This window comes from Oncorhynchus nerka, linkage group LG24, assembly GCF_034236695.1.
Source record: "Oncorhynchus nerka isolate Pitt River linkage group LG24, Oner_Uvic_2.0, whole genome shotgun sequence".
In the NCBI taxonomy this organism is placed as follows: domain Eukaryota; kingdom Metazoa; phylum Chordata; class Actinopteri; order Salmoniformes; family Salmonidae; genus Oncorhynchus; species Oncorhynchus nerka.
Window position 1 is genome coordinate 87,152,873 of NC_088419.1, and position 23,320 is coordinate 87,176,192.

The window sequence follows — 23,320 nt, forward strand, 5'->3', positions numbered from 1 at the left end:
CGTTGGGCTGGTAAAAATCTGTCGTTCTGCCCCTGAACAAGGCAGTTAACCCACTGTTCCTAGGCTGTCATTCTAAATAAGAATTTGTTTAACCGACTCGCCTAGTTAAATAAAAAAATACATCAAGAAAGATACACCATGATTGACTAGCAGTGATCCATACAACATATACTGGTGAGGGAATGTGGCCCGACAGAGCAAAGATACACCATGTTTGACTAGCAGTGATCGCATACAACATATACTGGTGAGGGAATGTGGCCCGACAGAGCAACGATACACCATGTTTGACTAGCAGTGATCCATACAACATATACTGGTGAGGGAATGTGGCCCGACAGAGCAAAGATACACCATGTTTGACTAGCAGTGATCGCATACAACATATACTGGTGAGGGAATGTGGCCCGACAGAGACGATACACCAAAGATACACCATGTTTGACTACCATGATTGACTAGCAGTGATCGCATACAACATATACTGGTGAGGGAATGTGGCCCGACAGAGCAAAGATACACCATGTTTGACTAGCAGTGATCGCATACAACATATACTGGTGAGGGAATGTGGCCCGACAGAGCAAAGATACACCATGTTTGACTAGCAGTGATCGCATACAACATATACTGGTGAGGGAATGTGGCCCGACAGAGCAAAGATACACCATGTTTGACTAGCAGTGATCGCATACAACATATACTGGTGAGGGAATGTGGCCCGACAGAGCAACGATACACCATGTTTGACTAGCAGTGATCGCATACAACATATACTGGTGAGGGAATGTGGCCCGACAGAGCAAAGATACACCATGTTTGACTAGCAGTGATCGCATACAACATATACTGGTGAGGGAATGTGGCCCGACAGAGCAAAGATACACCATGATTGACTAGCAGTGATCGCATACAACATATACTGGTGAGGGAATGTGGCCCGACAGAGCCAAGAATACATCCAAGGCAAATTATGTTCGTCAAAATACTAATAATCATAGGTGTAGGGTTGGAAAATTCCAGAACCTTTAAATAAATTCCCTAGTTTTACCGGTTGGAGGATTCCTGGAATCAAGATGGAATAAATCCGGAATCCTACAAACACGATTTCTGGAAAACCAGGGAATTCATTGAAAGTTTGCAACTTAGTGAAACTATTCTTATGTCCTGGAAGCACTACAAATGCATCCCTTACTAAACAATATTACAACAAAGTCTGACATGATAATGCCCTGTACATGATTCAGTGAGTGAGAAAAGGCATAGAGCTCACTAAACCCATACTAGGACACCACTTAGACTGCATGCCCTTTACATTAGCTAAATGGTAGGGTAGTGTTTTTACAGGAACACAGTCTAGGATTAAGAACAGTGGTGCTAGTAGTAAAAGGGGGCCGTAATGCATCGTGGGTATTAATCCCTAACTAGGGCAGGCAGGACAGGATGATGGCTGGACCACCCCTGCTGGCAAAAACTTCCCCCACCCGCAAATCCACCCCGCTCCATCTGTGGCTGTGCTTTTCAGGAGCCTCCCTCCCTCTGCCCCCACGGGTCACAGAAGGGCAAATTAGGGATTTTCTGTGGAATTATAAGCTTTTGTTCCATCAGGAATTTTCTGATCAGCTTTTTAACAAAGACACCAGCCTATTAGAGCTTTAATAAAAAAAAGAGTAGCAGGGTAGACAAATAACTGCTATAAAATAGATTTTTCCTGAGAAAAACAAAGCCATACCCAAGAAGAGTTCTGTAGCATTGTGCTGGTGTGTGTTTGAGGGTCTAGGGAAGGAAAGGAATGGAGTAAAAATACTAAAAACGATGCCAATTTGGCATGTGTTATGTGTTTGGGTGAATGTGTGAAACAGCTGTATCAGTGTGTGTGTGTCTGTGTAGGGAGACATAGGGAAGTGAGATCTGAAAACAAGCAGAGACAGATAGGAGGGATCTTCTCTGTGACACACTGTGATCTACTGGATATCATCCTTGTGTTGTAATGTGCACCAGATGGTCACTGTGAAGAACATGGCTCCTCTCCTCCTCTGTTAGACAGTCTTCCTGGCTGTTAGTACTCTAACGATGGATCCCAGACCACCTGCAGATAGAGCCTGGGACAGAGGGGAAGGAATTAAAGGGATATCATGTAAATTACATACGTTATCATACACAACTGTGTTTATCAAGTCTAATTAGTGTGTGTGTGTGTGTGTATGTATGGCAGTACTTTTATCAAGTCTAATTAGTGTGTGTGTGTGTATGTATGGCAGTACTTTTATCAAGTCTAATTAGTGTGTGTGTGTGTGTATGTATGGCAGTACTTTTATCAAGTCTAATTAGTGTGTGTGTGTGTGTGTGTGTGTATGTATGGCAGTACTTTTATCAAGTCTAATTAGTGTGTGTGTGTGTGTGTATGTATGGCAGTACTTTTATCAAGTCTAATTAGTGTGTGTGTGTGTGTGTATGTATGGCAGTACTTTTATCAAGTCTAATTAGTGTGTGTGTGTGTGTGTGTGTGTATGGCAGTACTTTTATCAAGTCTAATTAGTGTGTGTGTGTGTGTGTGTGTGTGTGTATGTATGGCAGTACTTTTATCAAGTCTAATTTGTGTGTGTGTGTGTGTATGGCAGTACTTTTATCAAGTCTAATTAGTGTGTGTGTGTGTATGCATGGCAGTACTTTTATCAAGTCTAATTAGTGCGTGTGTGTGTGTGTGTGTGTATGGCAGTACTTTTATCAAGTCTAATTTACATGTGTGTTTTTTGTTATCCTCACAAGGATAGTAAAGCAAGGAACGTTCAGACAAGTGGGGATACTTCACTGGTATCCACAAGAAAAAAGGCTATTTTAGGCTTAGGGTTTAGGTTTACAATTAAGGTTAGGATTAGTGGTTGGGTTTATGGTTAGAAGTTAGGGTTAGAGGTTAAGCAAAATAGGACTTTCAGTGGAAATCAATTGTTTGGTCCCCACAAGGACAGTAAAACCTCTGGTGTGTTGATGGCAGTACCTTTTCATGCCACTGCAGCAGGACGGCACTGCTGTTATCCGATGGCGTCTCAAAGCCTTTGTAGATGTACTTCATGAGCAGGTCCACTCCGTTCTTATCCAGAGACTGGACTCCCTTGTCTACGTCACTGCTCTTAAAGGCACTCAGCACCTTCAACACAAGGCCCTCGGCACAGTCCTGACAAAACACAATAAAGTTCCCCTATTATGTACGGAAAGAAATCTCCAGGGAACCCAACTTAGCAACAGGTTAAAAGAAGCTACGATACAGCCTACATTCATAGTTCCTATGACTAAGTCTCTACTAAATACATTAGGTGGGCCTAACGTTTATGTGGGCCTAAATGGAAGTCAGACACATATCAGCTCATTGTAAGTCTTTTTCCATTGAGTTGTCTAGACTCACCTTGACGTTCTGGTTCTTGGTGTTGATTGGTGGGTTCTTCAGGACTGCCTGCAAGGCCTCCATCAGGTTCCCTGTGCAGAGAGGGGTTAAGGAGGCAACGTGGACAATATCTGGTAGTCTGGATTATAACACCGTCCTAGAACAACAGTCTGTCCAATCAAACCTAACCTTGTCTTTGAAAATAGAATCATTACATCATATCAATACATGGCCATTCAAATCACATCAATACATTGAATGTCACAATTTACTACCAATCAGACACTTGACAACTCAGTGTATGTAGCTACTGAACAGACAAGCAATCTGGGGTGTATTTAACTAGAAACCAAAAGGAGTCAAACAGAAGCCAACAGAATTAATTTGTCCAATAGAAACTCTAGTTTTCATTGCAAAACTTTTTCAGTTGAGTAAACGGAGTCTGCACTTTCCGCTGCAAAGCGTTTTAAAACGGTTTGCTGAGGTCTTGGTCTGAATGAAGACACCCCTGGCTACACCAGAGAGGAAGAGGCGAAGCGAGAGAGTTTACTCCGCCCAAAATCTGTCCACGTTAAGCAGATCATTCATTATTAGGAAAGTGAGGATTTTTGAATGGGGGCAATGAGAGAGTGGCGAATTTGGTCAAGACAAAAAAAACAAATTGAAGAAGTCTCACAATGCTTAGGAAGCCTAGCGGTTAACCGCATTGGACCAGTAACCGAAAGGTTGCTGGTTTGAATCCCGAGCCGACATGTGAAAGATCTGTTGATGTGCCCTTGAGCAAGGCAATTACCCCTAATTGCTCCTGTAAGACTCGCTGGATAACAGTGTCTGCTAAATTATGTAATTGTAGAAATATAAGGGTTAGGGATGCACCGATATGACATTTTTGGCCAATACCGATATCCAATATTTTCCTTGACAAAAACAAAAAAAAGCAATACCGATATTTAACATTTTAGCGGCCTTTTAAGCATTCTAGTAGTTAAATAGTTAACACACACGGATACAGAGGTCTAAGGCACGAGGCGCTACTACAGTCCCTGGTTCAAATCCAGGCTGTATCACATCCGGCCGTGATTGGGAGTTCCATAGGGCGGTGCATAAATGGCCCAGCGTCGTCCGGGATTGGCAGGGTAAGCCGTCATTGTAAATAAGAATTTGTTCTTACTTTTGGTCATGTAGTGTATATAAAATGTTTGGACTTGTCAGCATTCAAAATACCAATTTGGCCACACCTATTCTTGGCGTGCAGGCCAGGTATATCTATGCACGCTGCAGTGTGCTCGTTCACACAACATTAAACATGACAGAGAAACCGGACACATGCTCTCCAAACAAAGAAATTGACAGTAAACTGGTAAATGCAATTAAATAAACCAAAAGTGTTGCGCAGTTTGTGAGCTCTCCAAAAAAACGTTTCCACCTGGAGAATAAGAATGGTATGAATGTATATTATATTTAATGAATGATGTCTATAACCAAACATTGTAAATGAATGGGGGAATATGTTGAGATTAACAGTGACTTGACTGATGTATATACATTTCACAGGGAATTGATAAAAACCTGACGAACAATTGACACAATGAAACAAATATTGCGCAAGAACTCGCGGCAGACAGTCGTTGCAGAGAGAGATGCGCCCACAGGGGAGAGAGACGCGCCCACAGGGGGGGAGAGACGCGCCCACAGGGGGGAGAGATGCGCCCACAGGGGGGAGAGACGCACCCACAGGTGGGAGAGACGCACCCACAGGGGGAGAGACGCACCCACAGGGGGAGAGAAGCGCCCACAGGGGGAAGAGACGCGCCCACAGGGGGAAGAGACGCGCCCACAGGGGGAGAGACGCGCCCACAGGGGGAGACGCGCCCACAGGGGGGAGACGCGCCCACAGGGGGAGAAACGCGCCCACAGGGGAGAGACGCGCCCACAGGGGGAGAGACGCGCCCACAGGGGGGGAGAGAAGTGCCCACAGGGGGGAGAGACGCGCCCACAGGGGGGAGAGAGACGCGCCCACAGGGGGGAGAGAGACGCGCCCACAGGGTGGGAGAGACGCGCCCACAGGGGGGAGAGACGCGCCCATAGGGCGAACTAAATACAAAGCTGGACCCCTGAACTGGACATAATTTATTTTACACATCTTAAATGTCTTATAGTTATACTTAACGTATAGTTATAAGCAGTGGCATAGTATTGAAAATCATACAGTTGATATTTTGAAATTCCCCGGTATATCGTCCCAGACTAGAGCATTCTCTCCCGAACTTGAGCCAGCACTTATAAATCAAAAGCAAATATTACAGGTGGAGGTGTATGACGTTATTAACTTAGCCTACCACAGACATGAGAAGCGTTTTTCCCGCTTTTTATGGAAACCCAAAGGAATCACACCTATCCGCTCAGTGGCTTTCCATAACCCCCTACACACACCATGGCTTGCTCTGCCCATTGTGCTGACAAGATCCTAGTTACACAGAATTCATCTGATGGCATTGAAGAGTATACCACATCAGTCACCGGTTTCATTAATAGAAACCATAGATTACAGGCAACATCCGCACTGAGCTAAAGGTTAGAGCTGCCGCTTTCAAGAAGGATACTAATCCGGACGCTTAGAAGAAATCCCGCTACGCCATCTGACAAACAGGCAAGGCATCAATACAAACGGACTGGGCTAGAGTGACCTAGAGGTAGTTGTGGGCCTATGTTTTGCAAAATTATTTCCCAAAATTCACCTGATTTCCAGAAATTCCAGGTTGGAGGATTCTCAGATTTCCTTCTGATTCCCTTCTTGATTGATGAAAGTTACCAGAGTTGTAGTTTTAGTTCAACCCTAGTTGTGGAGCCCCCACGTGTTATGATACCTGAATTAATTATATTTACACAATTATGACAATATGTGAATATTGTTGTTAGTTGAGCTGGACCGGGTAGAGATGCATCGGAGGGTGTTAAGGGCCACGTATTGGATTGAAAGGTTCCATGCATTGCACTGTGAAGATTCATCCATCTGTTCCTTTTTTGGCTTCAAATTTTTTGCAATGACCTGTTTAATTTAAACTACCAGCTGAATGACTACCGGAGAGACTTTTTTTCCCCCTCTTGTTTTGACCGGCTCGGACGATCGTCGGATGTGTCAGGGTTTGCAAACTATCACGGATTACAAAGGGAATCCCAGCTGAGAGCTGCCCAGTGACGCAAGCCTACCAGACGAGCTAAACGCCTTCTATGCTCGCTTTGAGGCAAGCAACACTGAACCGTGGCAGAGAGCACCAGCTGTTCCGGATGAATGTTTGATAACGCCCTCCACAGCAGATGTTTGTAAGACCTTTAAACAGGTTAACATTCACAAAGTCGCAGGGCCAGACAGATTCCCAGAACGGGTACTCAGAGAGCATGCGCTGACAAGTGTCTTCACTGACATTTTCAACCTGTCTAAGGACCCAGTCTGTAATACCTACATGTTTCAAGCAAACCACCATAGTCCCTGTGCCTAAGAACACCAAGGTAACCAGTCTAAATGACTATAGCCCCATTGCACTCACATCTGTTGCCATAAAAGGCTTTGAAAGTCTGGTCATGGCTCACATCAACATCCCAGAAACACTGGACCTACTCCAATGCGCATACCACTCCAAAAGATCCACAACAACCTCTCCCTCGGGCCTCCCGAGTGGCGCAGCGGACTAAGGCAATGCATCGCAGTGCTTGAGGTGTCACTACAGACCCAGGTAGTGACACAGCCGTCCGTGTCCGGGAGACACGAGGCGGCGCACAATTGGCCCAGTGTCGTCTGGCTTAGGGGAGGGTTTGGCCGGCCGGGATTTCCTTGCCCCATCGCGTTCCAGTGACTCCTTAGTCGGGCCGGGTGCCTGCACGCTGACTTTAGTCGCCAGTAGTACGGCGATTCCTCCAACACATTGGTGCGGCTGGCTTCCGGGTTAAGCGTGAAGTGTGTCAAGAAGCAGTGCGGCTTGGCAGGGTCGTGTTTCGGAGGACTCATGGCTCTCGACCTTAACCTCTCCCGAGTCCGTACGGAAGTTGCAGCGATGGTACAAGACTGTAACTACCTATTGGATATCACGAAATTGAGGAGAAAAAAAAGGGCAAAAAAAAATATATATATACATAGAACAAAAAATGTTTAAAAAACTCTTCCTCAACATCAGCAGACAAAGGAGCTGATCGTGAACTACAGGAAACAGAGATCCAAACACACCCCCATTCACATCAACGGGCTGTAATAGCGCGGGTCGAGAGTTTCAAGTTCCTCGGTGTCCACATCACTAAGGCGTGGTTCAAACACACCAACACAGTCGAGAAGAGGTCACAACAATGCTTATTCCCCCTCGGGAGGCTGAAAAGTGCATGGGCACTCAGATCCCCAAAAAGTTCTACAACTGCACCATTGAGAGCATTATTGTTACTATTTCCTATTTATTTAGCAAATATGTGTCTTACTTTTCAACTCTGCACTGTTGAGAATGGGCTCGTAAGTAAAGCATTTCATTATAAAGTCTACTCCTGTTGTATTCTGCATGATTTGACAGCACAGAGGCATTTGTCTTGCCCCAACCTATCACTCAATCATTTTAACTTATTTATTTTTTATGTAACGTTAGGGACGTTTGAACTGAGGGACCTTTTGCCCCATTGTGGAGCCGGGTCCTCAACACTCACACAGGAAGTTCTGCAAGAGAGATTCGTCCGGCTGCTACTGACTTATAAGGCATTGAACTCCACTTTCCCATTCAATGTTTATCACACGCCTCAGATGACGTAAAACTTACCCTGAGGGGTATATGAGGGAATCTAAAGGAACCAACGGCTAGTTATATCCCTTTTCTGAGGAGTTGTAAAACAATCCCTGGAATGTGACTACCAGAGAGGGTTGGGGTTCTTCATTGGGGTACTTAGGTTATCTTGAGCTGAAATTGAATTGATATTGACCACAGTAATCCTTCTTATCAATGCTTGTAGATAAGTAGCCTCAATCATACGAAACAGCGAGTTTACTGACTTGTGCACATTCACATTTAACGTTTGACATCAATTGGTGCATTTGAAATAGCATTCGTATCGTTTCCAAAACAGGCAGAACCATTCTCAACAATGTCATCCCAGTTTTCAGCATCTAGCAATCAAGCAGTCCTAATATATTCAGACCGTTCTTCTTCTTCTTATTCTTATTATTATCTCAGTGAATCCGACAGCTAACACGCTAGCCAGCTGCCAACCCTAATTACCTCACCTCGTCAGTTGAGACATGATGGCACTTGGCTTGGCACCATAATTACAGCAGCAGAAATGCATGCAAACGAACCGGCAGATACACTGGCCAAATGAGCAAAAAAGCATTGCTTTGCTAGCTAGATAAAAGGATATTGTCTGATTAGCGAGTCCACTTCTGCCTCGTCAGGACCCAGCTGATTTTCACCTCCATCCTCCTCGTCAACAAATTTGTTCTCGTCGTATTCGTCAACGTCTACTGTCCTGAATCGATTAGACACTGTATTCTTCGACATTGTGCTAAGTTTTCGTCCCTTCTTCAGATACAAAATAATGACATTTAGTGATCAAATCTGCCGTTTACAGCTCTAGTTTGAGAGGCTTCTTTCCTTCTCCCTGCCTCTCACCAGCGTCTCGACAGCAACAACAAAAACGAAAATATTCTAAATAAAAGTATCAATATCCTGTATTTATTCATAATATATGAAAAATAATTGTCCAAACATTAACAATGATTCATATTTGTTCATATTTAAGTGACATTTGGGTTTTAAAACATGTTCTAACGTCAAATAAATACATACACATATTCACGTTTTAACGTGGACTTTTATTTTAAAGGCAAAATCAGAAAACCGGAAGTCTTAATGTGGATGGGATCAGAGAGAAAAAGGAGGAAGAGAGAGGACCAACTCGGCAGAAAATCTGTCTTGCCCCAGCAGGTGGCGTTTTGTGTTGTTTCGCCCACCAAGCAACCAGTTTTTGTATGTAGGTCAATGAGAGCGTGGAATTTGGTCAACAACAAAAAATATGTCTTATTTGCTACGTGAAGTTTATTTGATCGAATAGAAGTTTTCGTAATCCTTAACCCTCATGCTGTGTTCCGGTTGAATTGGACCGATTTACAAATTTTCTCTCTGAAAAATGTAGTTAATTTAAACTGACTGTCATAAGGTTCCATGACTTTGTCCACACAGGGCATCTGAACACACAAAATACATTTAGATGATTTTCATTACATTTTGGGTGTTTTATTTATCTTTTGTACACCTTTGGTGTTCCCAGTCAAAAATGACCGGTCATTAGAAATGAATGGGTGAGACTACAATTAGTGTATAAAATTGAGTTCAGGCACATGCCCATTCATCAGATGGACACACTTCTTCTCCCAGACCACACACACACACACACACACACACACACACACACACACACACACACACACACACACACACACACACACACACACACACACACACACACACACACACACACACACACACACACACACACACACACACACACACACACACACACACACACACACCACTCCCCTTCTTGGCTTCCATGGCAATCCCTTTCCCCAATTGAATCTTTCCCCCACGGGAACCACACCTGTTGGCATTCTCACAAACAATTGCAACATTGTTTCAATAATATATAGAACTTTTCTAGCATCTCTGGTATATAAAGCTTTTTTGAGGCCATGCTCACAATTCATTCTGTGGCAGCACAATGACCAAACGCTATACTGTATGTGAGGCTCTTGACCATATCTTTGATCATTACACTGGTGAGTAGGAGACAGTCCTTGTTTAACTTTGACACAAAGTAGTCTGTGATAAATAGCACAATATGTTTCATCTGAGTATTTGTTATAGTCAAAATAATCCATACATTATGTTTTTTTAACTCAAAAATGAGTTGTATGAGCTCAGGTCAATGAGGCCCACAGGCCATAAAAAGCAAATAGAAGTTCAAAACTTGTCATGTTCACAAGAACTTAAGTTGATAAAAAGAGCTAACACAACATTAGGTGATAATATATGTATTAATATGGATTTATAATCAGCAATAATGGGGCGGTCATTTTGGACCGGGAACACAGAATCTATTAATATGAAACGAACACAACAGGAGGGTTAAATTATGAGTGTACTGATATAAGTAGGGCAGGTGACATCCCGGCAACTTTGAGAAAAATACTTTATATCGGAGTTGTCTCGAGATGGCTATGCATACACAGGATGGCGCCGACAGACATGGCAGCTCTCTACCACCGGCGGAGAAGAGGTATTCGGAGTGGACTTCTAGTCCGACGCTCCATCCACCGCTTCTGAGTATATCTCTGGACAATAAAGTAGACGAACTCAGGGAGAGGATCTCCTTCCAGAGAGACATCAGGGACTGTAGCATACTCTGCTTCACGGAATCATGGCTCTCTCCGGATATACTGTCCCCGTCCACACAGCCAGCTGGGTTCTCAGCACATCGCGGAGATAGGAATAAAGAACTCTCTGGGAAGAAGAAAGGCATGGTGTATGTTTCATGATTAACTACTCATGATTAACTACTCATGGTGTGATTGTGATAACGTACAGGAAGTCATTTTGCTCATCCGACCTAGAATACCTCACAATCAAATACGGACCATATTACCTCCCAAGAGAATTCTCTTTGGTTATAGTCTGTGAGAGAAAAATAACATATTTACCTGATTTATTTGATATTAATGGTTAACAATTCATATATAACTAATAGTAAGACATTTTGTCCTACTAGTGTCTGTGTTTTTATGGTCTCCATTTTAGTTCCCTGCAGCTAATCTGGGAGTATGTTCACCAGAGATGGCTTGAGCTGACCAACAATGACGACACAGCCTACAGGGAGGAGGTGAGGGCCCTGGCAGAGTGGCGCCAGGAAAATATCCTCTCCCTAAACATCAACAAAATGAAGGAGCTGATCGTGGACTTCAGGAAACATCTCCTGAGGGAGCACGCCTCTATCCACATCGACGGGACCGCAGTGGAGAAGGTGGAAAACTTCAAGTACCTTGGCATAGACATCGCTGACAATCTGAAATGGTCCACCCACACAGACAGTGTGGTGAAGACGGTGCAACAGCGACTCTTCAACCTCAAGAGGCTACCCCCTTTTCTCTCCCCAATTTTCATGGTATCCATGGTAGTAGTTATAGTCTTGTCTCATCGCTGCAACTCCCGTACGGACTTGGGAGAGGCGAAGGTTGAGAGCCATGCGTCCTCCGAAACACAACCCAACCTAGCCGCACTGCTTCTTGACACAACGCACATCCAACCTGGAAGCCAGCCGCACCAATGTGTCGGAGGAAACACCGTACACCTGGCAACCTGGTCAGCGTGCACTGCGCCCGGCCCACCACAGGAGTCGCTAGTGCGCGATGAGACAAGGATATCTCTGCTGGCCAAACCCCCCCTTACCCGGATGACTCTGGGCCAGTTGTGTGTCGCCCCATGGACCTCCCAGGCATGGCCGGCTGTGACAGAGCCTGGGCTCGAACCCAGAATCTCTGGTGGCACAACAACCCGAGCTAACTGCCTATTCACCCCACTACCATCCAGAAGGCGAGGTCAGTACAGGTGTATCAAAGCTGGGACCGAGAGACTGAAAAGCAGCTTCAGAGTGTTAAACAGCCATCAGAGTGTTAAACAGCCATCAGAGTGTTAAACAGCCAACAGCCATTATATCCTTCCTGTTTGGCCCTGTCCGGGGTGTCCTCGGATGGGGCCACAGTGTCTCCTGACCCCTCCTGTCTCAGCCTCCAGTATTTATGCTGCAGTAGTTTATGTGTCGGGGGGCTAGGGTCAGTTTGTTATATCTGGAGTACTTCTTCTGTCCTATTCGGTGTCCTGTGTGAATCTAAGTGTGCGTTCTCTAATTCTCTCCTTCTCTCTTTCTTTCTCTCTCTCGGAGGACCTGATCCCTAGGACCATGCCCCAGGACTACCTGACATGATGACTCCTTGCTGTCCCCAGTCTACCAGTCCACCTGGCCATGCTGCTGCTCCAGTTTCAACTGACCTGAGCCCTAGGACCATGTCCCAGGACTACCTGACATGATGACTCCTTGCTGTCCCCAGTCCACCTGGCCATGCTGCTGCTCCAGTTTCAACTGTTCTGCCTTACTATTATTCGACCATGCTGGTCATTTATGAACATTTGAACATCTTGGCCATGTTCTGTTATAATCTCCACCCGGCACAGCCAGAAGAGGACTGGCCACCCCACATATGCTCTCTCTAATTCTCTCTTTCTTTCTCTCTCTCGGAGGACCTGAGCCCTAGGACCATGCCCCAGGACTACCTGACATGATGACTCCTTGCTGACCCCAGTCCACCTGACTGTGCTGCTGCTCCAGTTTCAACTGTACTGCCTTATTATTATTCGACCATGCTGGTCATTTATGAACATTTGAACATCTTGGCCATGTTCTGTTATAATCTCCACCCGGCACAGCCAGAAGAGGACTGGCCACCCCACATAGCCTGGTTCCTCTCTAGGTTTCTTCCTAGGTTTTGGCCTTTCTAGGGAGTTTTTCCTAGCCACCGTGCTTTTACACCTGCATTGCTTGCTGTTTGGGGTTTTAGGCTGGGTTTCTGTACAGCACTTTGAGATATCAGCTGATGTACGAAGGGCCATATAAATAAATTTGATTTGATTTGATCCGAGAGTTAAACAGCCATCAGAGTGTTAAACAGCCATCACTAACCGGCTACCAGCCGGTTACGCTGGTAGCCGGCTGGTATGGAATCACTGGCAACTTTGATAATGGAACACTAGTCACTTTAATAATGTTTACATACTGCTTTACTCCTCTCATATGTATATACTGTATTCTGTTCTACTGTATTTTAGTCTATGCCACTCCAACATTGCTCGTCCTAATATTTATATATTTCTCAATTCCATTATTTTACTTTTAGATTTGTGTGTATTGTTGTGAATTGTTAGATACTACTGCGCTGTTGGAGCTGGGAAAACACCTGCAATAACATCTGCTAAATATGGGAATTGATGGGAATTGATGTAAAATATATCACTAGCCACTTTAAACAATGCTACCTAATATAATGTTACATACCCTACATTATTCATCTCATATGCATACGTATATACTGTACTCTATATCATCGATTGCATCCTTATGTAATACATGTATCACTAGCCACTTTAACTATGCCACTTTGTTTACATACTCATCTCATATGTATATACTGTACTCGATACCATCTACTGTATCTTGCCTATGCTGCTCTGTACCATCACTCATTCATATATCTTTATGTACATATTCTTTATCCCCTTACACTGTGTATAAGACAGTAGTTTTGGAATTGTTAGTTAGCTTACTTGTTGGTTATTACTGCATTGTCGGAACTAGAAGCACAAGCATTTCGCTACACTCGCATTAACATCTGCTAACCATGTGTATGTGACAAATAAAATTTGATTTTGATTTTGATTTGATATGTGTGTGTCAAATAAAATTTGATTTGATTCACGACATGAGGCTAGTAGCATAGCATCTCTCTCCATTGGATACAGGCGGTTAACGTCAACAACCGTCATCCAATATTATATATCCACCAAACCAAAGAAAGGATAGGCAGGAGCTAGACAGGCCGCCATGCCGCTTTGTGGACAGTGATTCACGGAGAGACATGTATCTTGTCAGCTTATTCATAATCTTTGATTGGATCCAGCTAGTGTTGCTGCCATGGTATGGAGCCAGATACCTGCCAAAAGGTTGAACGTATGTTTTGTTAGAAAATCCATAGGTGAATTGTTAGAATCATAAGAAAAGCCCAAAGTGAAGCATGAACGTTAATGTGAAATGACATCTGTGAACATACAAAGACCATGTTAGGATTATGGACTAACATTTTCGGCTTGAACAAATCTTGTGTCGCAATTCTGACATACAATAATACCTTTCAGAGTTTTGACAGTATCATCTCACTAAAATAAATATGTACACCAAACGGCCTGTGAGGAGCGCTACCCGAATAAGCATAACACAGTATTAAAGAAAACTGAAGTCAGGGATACCGTGAAGAGATATCCTGCAGGTTTTCAAAAAGTCTCTATTAAGTCTAGATAGCACTAGCTGTATTAAGTCTACAGCAGTGAAGTTTCAGTCCGATGGGTGTATCTCCACAGCATGGACATATCTCTGGGTGACGTGGACATCCCCATGCATGCACCTTATCAAAATATGACTCATTCAATATTGCACCATCCCATTCTCTATGTATGACCACTGGAGTCTTTGACACTCAAAACATTTTTATATAGAATATATGTATATTTATTTCATCACTCAAAACCTTGCCAATGGATATTCTGTAGGGGCCTCTCATTCCTCCTTCTATTCTGGTTAGAGCTAGTTTGCGCTGTTCTGTGAAGGGAGTAGTACACGAGATCTTCAGTTTCTTGGCAATTTCTTGCATGGAATAGCCTTCATTTCTCAGAACAAGAATAGACTGACAGCTGATGATCGTTACCTCTAATTGGGGATCATACTTAGTGTTTCCCACCTGCGATGTGGGATATTGTTTCGTATGAGTGCCTATGTGTGCTACGTGTTTCCCACCTGCGATGTGGGATATTGTTTCGTATGAGTGCCTATGTGTGCTACGTGTTTCACGCTGCGCCTTGGTCTAATTATTCATACAACGGTCGTGACAAAAGTAGAAGAAGATTTTTCAATCAAGAGCTTCTCCTGCAGAGCTAATTCTTTGATTAAGTGAAAGTCCAGCTGAAAGTCTTTGGGTTGCCCTGTACCAATACTGTTCCAGACTTATATAGTTTTATATTAGCTGACTCAGATTCCTCGTTGTCTAGTATCCTGAGTTTCCACCCCTCGGTAACCCCCTCTCAACAGAGGGGTCTGTGCTAATATAGCCTGTGCCAGGGGATGGTCTGGTTAATATAGCTCCATGCCAGGGGATGGTCTGTGTGGAAGATGAGGTTGCTGATGTTCCCATTTTTATAATAGTTAGCAAAAAGTGTCTCTTGGTTTTTCATAAGGAGCTTCATTTTGTGATCTTTTCGTGTCTTATCATTCTTTACATACACAGGGTACTGTATTTTAATTACAACGGGAGGCAGCTTTTAAGGCCTCTCCTTCTGGTTGGAGTAGACTGTGTGACTCTCCTGCTATTGTTGGGCTAAAAGGCTTTGACACCACTCACTTGACACGTCAGTGCTAATTGAAGTTGTATCAAGCTTGGCAGCCTTAACTTAGTTGGCATTCAGGCCTTAAAAGTAACGTAATATATTTTTCTTCTTGGCTTTTGGAAATAAAATATAGCTTCAGACTAAACATGACTCACTCAGTTGTTTTCAGGTTTGTGTTTTTCAGAGAATTTGCTGTATAGTTTTGGAATAATAATAATAATCTTTGGTAGTTGCAAGCCTTCCAGGTGATTCCGTAATTCCATCCAAAATCAGGTTGTAGGTTTTGAGATTTGATTTGGAGTGAAGGTTATGTTGTAGAGGGTAGCATTCTGTATATGTCCCTGAACAAAAAAATCCACCTTTATCTAACTCTAAATCTATATATTTTTTAAGAACATGCTGAAAAATGCTCATGATCTCTCTCTCTCTCTACCTCTCTCTCTCTAACTCTATGTTTATCTACCTGCCTATTTAACTCAGCAGGTGGCACCAGAGCATAGGAATAGATTAGTTAGGTAGTATTGAAAGCAGTATAGCAAAGGTTTATACGAGTTAAACAGACCCAGTGTGTAAAGTACTTAAGTAAAAATACTTTAAAGTACTAATTAAGTAGTTTTTTGGGGTATCTGTACTTTAATTTATTTTTTACATTTTTGACAACTTTTACTTCACTACATTCCTAAAGAAAATGATGTACTTTTTACTCCATACATTTTCCCTGATACTGTTTGTAAATTAACGTCAGAGTGTTATAGTGTACTGCTGGCTATCCGTAAAATAGAAACAAGAAAATTGTGCTGTCTGGTTTGCATAATATAAGGAATTTGAAGTTATTAATACTTTTACTTTTGATACTTAAGTACATTTTAGCAATTACATTTACCTGTGATTCTTAAGTATATTTAAAACCAAATAATTTTACCCTTTTGCTCAAATTATATTTTACTGGTCAACTTTCACAAGTCATTTTCTATGAAGGTATATTTACTTTTACTACAGTATGTCTTTAGCGTTATTTTTCCCCCTGAATAGGCTTTCATTGTAAATAATCATTGATTGACCTGCCTGGTAAAATAAAAAAATGAATGTATGTGCAGTGCATCTACTGAAACATATGTTTGGTAATGAGACCATGTATTTCTAAACCACTGTAGTGTTTTCTTTTAGATCAAATGAACTGCTATCATATGTTCACTTTAATGGATTAGAGTTGAATACAAGATACATGTACTTCCTCCATTGATAGAGAGCATGGTTTACTTCAGGAAGCTGAGGATCTAAACAGATGACATAGTACAGCTGTTTGCTGTGTGACTCACCACACTCACTACTCGTAAAAGGCTATGGCGGAAGTATTTACTTTACCGAACATGCTTTGCTGGTCACGGGGTGGTAACTGCCTGCAAGTCGACTATGGTGGTCCCCCATATAGGATAACAGAGCAACTCTGTGCATCATACACTCCATGATGTCAGGACAGCGTCAGATGATGAAAGTGCTATTTTTTGTTTTGCAGGAAATAGAGACAAAGTTTCCCATTTCCAGCTGATTTTTTAAATCTTTGTCATCATGAACCCCACAGATGGTCTTTGTTAAAAGAACAAAGGGCACATATTCCCAAAAATTGCACATGAAAAAGATTCCTGACTCATAATAAACTTCACTTACTAGTAGAGCCTGGATATCAAAATACTACACCCCTTGGTGTGGCACTCATCTAGAATGGACACACCCTAATATTAGTGGGAATTAAGAGTAACATTTCTAATAGGCCGTGTCTAGACTGTTGGCCTTTTATCTCTTGTTGAAGAGAAAAGATAACACAAACATTATTTCCCACTGGGTCAGACATGATGGACCTCACCACTGGGTCAGACATGATGGACCTCACCACTGGGTCAGACATGATGGACTTCACCACTGGGTCAGACATGATGGACCTCACCACTGGGTCAGACATGATGGACCTCACCACTGGGTCAGACATGATGGACCTCACCACTGGGTCAGACATGATGGACCTCACCACTGTATCTGATGGGCCGCCAAGTCCTGGTCTGTGTCAGCTGTGTGAAAAAAGGATTACTCACTGTGTTGGGTGTGTGTGTCTGACTGTGTTGGGTGTGTGTATGTGACTGTGTTGGGTGCATGTGACTGTGTTGGGTGTGTGTGTGGGTGTGTGTGTGACTCTGTTGGGTGTGTGTGTGACTGTGTTGTGTGTGTGTGTGTGACTGTGTTGGGTGTGACTGTGTTGTGTGTGTGTGACTATGTTGGGTGTGTGTGTGTGTGACTGTCCTGTGTGTGTGTGTGTGTGTGTGTTGGGAGTGTGTGGTGGAAGAAAATGGAATCTGACAAACTGGACTAGAATAGTACTGTGTGGTGTAGGAGAAAGTGTGAGTATAATAAAGAGACAGGACGGACCTGACTGACCTGGTATGTACCACACAGTCTGACTGACCTGTTATGTACCACACAGTCTGACTGACCTGTTATGTACCGCACAGTCTGACTGACCTGGTATGTACCACACAGTCTGACTGACCTGTTATGTACCACACAGTCTGACTGGCCTGTTATGTACCGCACAGTCTGACTGACCTGTTATGTACCACACAGTCTGACTGGCCTGACATGTACCACACATTCCGACTGGCATGTTATGTACCACATACGCCCGGATTGACCAGTTATGTACCACACATTCTGAATGATATGACATGTACCACACACAGTCTGAATGATCTGCCATGTACCACACAGTCTGACTGACCTGATATGTACCACACACAGTCTGATTGACCTGATGTGTACCACACAGTCTGATTTACCTGATATGTACCACACACAGTCTGATTGACCTGATGTGTACCATACCGTCTGACTGACATGATATGTACCACATACAGTCTGATTGACCTGATATGTACCACACATTCTGATTCACCTGTTATGTACTACATAGTCTGGCTGACCTGTTATGTACCACATAATCTGACTGGTCTGACATGTACCACACATAGTCTGATTTACCTGTTATGTATCCACACACAGTCTGATTTACCTGATATGTACCACACGCAGTCTGATTTACCTGATATGTACCAAACAGTCTGATTGACCTGATATGCACCACACAGTCTGATTGACCTGATATGCACCACACAGTCTGATGTTCCTGTTATGTATCCACACACAGTCTGATTTACCTGATATGTACCACACCATTTGATGCCAGCAAGTGTGCATAGGTTATAGTGTATATTTATTTCATAGTAAATCTAACATAGGTTATAGTGTATATTTATTTCATAGTAAATCTAACATAGGTTATAGTGTATATTTATTTCATAGTAAATCTAACATAGGTTATAGTAAATTGTTCTCCATAATGATATTTGTTCTATAGTTGATACACAGCACACTGTATGATGGTAGAGGCCCGTGTGTGTCTGGTTGCGTGCGTTCCTCCAGAGCAGCCCCGTCTTGGTTACTGTGGTGCACCACAGCCTGTCTGTCTGTGTGCGGTGAGAGTGACTCAGCACATCAAGAAGAAAACATGCAGGCACATACATGACCCTTACGTGTGGTGTGTGAGAATAACATAATAACACGCCAACATGGAAATCATTCTCACCTCACATACATTAAGAAAGACAGGCAGACAGCACTCTAGGGCAACAAGGCTTTTGAGTGTAGCCTTCAAAGGCCTTGAAGGTTTCTGAATGTCTGTCTGTGTGTCTGCCAGGCATGGCTGTGCTGAGCAGCTAGACTACAGTAAACGAAGCACGTTAAAGTCGATCCAGAGGGCGTTAGGCGAATGGTTTTCATGCCAGAGAGGAGGCACCCTCAGACGCGCACCGCAGCAAACTATCCTAAGCACATAATTAGTACTCTCACATGATGGGAATATTACTTTTGCATGATGATTTAATTGGAAAATGTAATGATTTACTGTGCAATGTGCTTCAACAGGTCTCTAACCAGCCTGTGGGTGGCTATGGTTATGTTCTGTAGCTGGAGGAAGATTCTGCTAAGAAACTGCCTGGGCTTCATGTTATGAAGGTTTCAGGTGGATTATTTCACTGTGGCCACATTGTCCTTGTTGTGATGGGGTTTCTCATAGTAGCAGACCTATGAAAAAGATCACAGCCAGATCTAGGTCATCTAGGCCTGGCCAAGGCATTTCCTTTCATAAGGCTAAAATATGTTTTCCAGTCCAGTGAAAGTTACAGTGTGTGTTAAACCTCTGATTTCCGGGGTCTACATGGTCTTGAATTCAAGCATCAAATTGCCATTTCTATAGTGGTAACGTTGCATGAGATGAATAGTGTTGGCAAGTACTTCTACAACCTGAAGTTGTTCCCCTTTCCAAGCCACAATAACACGTATAGTGGGTGTTGGATTACTGAGAAAGAAGACAACTTGGACTTTTATTCAATGACATGTATGTTGTACATAAACATGGTGTATGTTATTGGTTAATATAATAAAAAGGACAAGGTAAGAAAAGCAGAAGTGTATGACTACACTACTTGGGTCCTCTCAGTTTGAAATCCTTTTAACACTTTATTTCCCATAATTGTAAAAATTGCACAAAAAAATAAAATAAAAAATAAGACTATTTACTGTAGTCCAAGACAGCTTTACATGAAAAAGAGACATATGTCCTACTCTCCATGTACTCCTTCTACCTAAGAGAATAACATCCATTGAATAAAAAGGTACCACACAGGTGTCCTGAAAAGATCAAGCGGTATGACTGTCATTGTTTGTGCGACGTTGCACAAAGTTCAGTATGAAATGCAATTCAGTCTGAAAATAGCCAACAACAATATGACAATCTCTGGGAGACCTAAAGCAGTGGTGGCTGCTGAGGGGAGGACGGCTCTTAATAATGGATAGAACCGAGCAAATGGAATGGCATCAAACACATGGAAACAATGGAAACCATGTGTTTGATGTATTTGATACCGTTCCACTCCAGCCATTATCACGAGCCTGTCCTCCCCAATTAAGGTGCCACCAACCTCCTGTGACCTAAAAGTAATAAACAATAAGGTTAAAGCGTCAAAGAATGCAGAAATATTAATTTGCACAAAAGAAAATACACAGTAAAAACACACAAAGCAACAAGCTAGAAATAACTGAAGAAAATCAGCTGTTTTACATAACATTGTTTTAAAAAGTAGGCTGAAATGTGAGCTCAGGCAGACCATGGTCAGCAGACAGGGTTTTCTGTTCTGTGTAAAATTCCACAGCACACTGGATACCCTTTGACCCCTGCAAGTGTAGGTGTAGTATGTCAGATAATTCTCTTCAGACTCTGCTGCAGGTGTAGGTGTAGTGTTTGAAATTCCATTGTGTGCCGACAAGAGCCGTGAAGCCATCACACCACACCCTCTCCAGGGTTACACCCCACCCCTCTCACCCCACCTCAGCACAGACACACCAGACCATATCTGCGGGGTAGAGTATGGGAAGATGGTGGGGGTGAGGAGGGGTCACAGTGGGAGGAAACTACTCTGCCCCAAACAAAAAACTTGGTCCGAGTATGTAAGGGGAAGCCTGAAATAACACAGTCAGGAAAATAAACACACTAACGTGAGAGGGGACTATAAAGGAGGCAGACAGAAAGGCCGTTTCTATGGTGTTGAGTGTTGTTTGTTGTTGGAGCCACTCCCTGCGTTGAATAAACATAATTGAGATGTTTGAGGAATCCAGACGGTTGCACTTGACGGTGTTTTAGTAGTTGGCATCGAACACAACCTGATGGTTTAAGGACGCCTCTTCTTCTATGGTTTCCATGGTTTCCTGTGAGATCACTTGTTTAGATCAGTAACAACTGTTTACAACTATACTGTAGGAAAACCCCGCTACATTAAAAACACATAATACATACATGAGTAGCACTTATAAAAATGGAAAGTCAATTAAGGAGCCTTGAGTTTAGTTTACTGCTATTTTAACATCTCTTCAGACTTTATATCACTCAACTTTAGGGTCCATAACAAGTCTTTGTCATGTTGTTCAGTGATATCTACCACAGGTTTCCATGGTTTACACCAAACCCTCTTCATTCACATTAGATGGACAAAACAAACCAACAAAGTTTCCCTAATGAAAAATGTAAAAATATAGGAAAATCTCCACTCTCCAATGCCAGTTTCGTCTGATAGCTTGACCTTGCTCTTCCCGGCATTCCGGCTCTCACTTCCGGGGTTTCTCCCGCTTCAGGAACATTTTGTTCTGGATCTCGTTGAGTGAGAGGGACACGGAGCAGCGGGATGGATTCTCCTTCCTGTACACGATGCTCTCCTTAATGGCCTCTTTTATCACCTGGTCAAGAGAGAGGTGGATGGAGGAGGTGAAATGGATAAAACACTGTATTAACCTACACAAGTGGTTAGTCAATTGACCGTTAACAAGAAATCATAATTCATTGAAATGTGGTTAGAGGTTAGATACATATCAATCAGCATAGGCCTACACAGATGTTGGAAGTTCCATGCCCGGGGGACCCCTAGTTACTGACAGATAATTGAGCAAACATTGATGTTGCTGGAATGTTTTACATACATTACATCTGCCTGGCTGAACTGACATTTACGTTGTTGGAATGTTGTTTTACATACATTAGTTCTGGCTAACCGAACTGACCTCTTTGTTGAGGGTGGTTTGAGCAGGAATCAGGAGCAGGAATCAGTATCTACCTACATACAGTACTTCTGTCATATCGAGAAACCCCTTTAGTCATTGGCATATTAGTTCTGACCGACTGAACTGACCTTTTGATTGGTGGGATCTTTTTTTAGACAGTGCATAAGAGCCAGAACAACTGAATGTCAAATTGACCTTGATGTTGTAAAACACACCAACCACAGAGAAAACTAGTATGGCTCCAGCATTCAAATTGACCTTGATGTTGTAAAACACACCAACCCCAGAGAAAACTAGTATGGCTCCAGCATTCAAATTGACCTTGATGTTGTAAAACACACCAACCCCAGAGAAAACTAGTATGGCTCCAGCATTCAAATTGACCTTGATGTTTGAGCATTGCATATCGACATACCCCTTTTTAGAGCTCCTAATCGATCTAACTCTTCCAAAGACTGTCCGACCTTCTAACACATTTAGAAATGGATGTACAGTAGCCAGTGGTGATGCAGTTGAAGGTTGAAAGTACCTCGATGTTGTTGAGCGTGTTGAACTCCATGAGGTCGTGGAGCTGTGTGAAGGCCTGGTTGGAGTACTGGAAGTTAAACGTGGAGTACGGACTCTCAGGGTCGTCGAAGATGTCAAAGTCAGCCATCTCCTTCTCCTTTTCCGTCTCCCGAGGAACTCCTTCAAACACACAGCAACAGGATGATATGTACTTCAGAAAGTATCAACACCCCTTGACCTTTTCCACATTTTATTGTGTTACAGCCTGCATTTAAAATGGATTAAATTGAGATGTTGTGTCACTGTCCTCCACATAACACCCAATAATGTCAAAGTGGAATTAGGCATTTTTACAAATTAATAAAAAATGTAAAGCTGAAATGTCTTGAGTCAATAAGTATTCAACCCCTTTGTTATGGCAAACCTAAATAAGTTAAGGAGTAAAAATGTGCTTAAAAAGTCATGGACTCACAGATAAGTGTTTTTAACATTATTTTTTTATGACTACCTCATCTTTGTACTCCACACATAAAATGATCTGTAA

General features: G+C 42.9%; 2 protein-coding genes across 2 annotated transcripts in view; both read right to left on the minus strand.

Annotated features, from left to right (window-relative positions):
• Positions 1-453: 453 nt before the first annotated feature.
• On the minus strand, positions 454-9,029 carry arpc5b (actin related protein 2/3 complex, subunit 5B). Its single transcript, XM_065009248.1, has 4 exons — positions 8,770-9,029; positions 3,404-3,475; positions 2,999-3,175; positions 454-2,102 (listed from the first exon to the last, which is right to left on the minus strand). Exons 1-4 carry the CDS (start codon positions 8,908-8,910, stop codon positions 2,040-2,042), a joined length of 453 nt encoding a protein of 150 aa, XP_064865320.1. The 5' UTR covers positions 8,911-9,029; the 3' UTR covers positions 454-2,039.
• A 12,528-nt stretch (positions 9,030-21,557) lies between these two features.
• The window catches only part of pla2g4ab (phospholipase A2, group IVAb (cytosolic, calcium-dependent)), a 57,067-nt gene continuing 55,304 nt past the window's right edge, over positions 21,558-23,320 (minus strand). The window contains exons 17-18 of the mRNA XM_029646758.2: positions 22,799-22,956; positions 21,558-21,948 (exon numbers count right to left, since the gene is read on the minus strand). Coding sequence (XP_029502618.1) covers positions 21,820-21,948; positions 22,799-22,956 — 287 coding nt within the window. The 3' untranslated portion in view covers positions 21,558-21,819. The remainder of the gene's footprint in view (positions 21,949-22,798; positions 22,957-23,320) is intronic.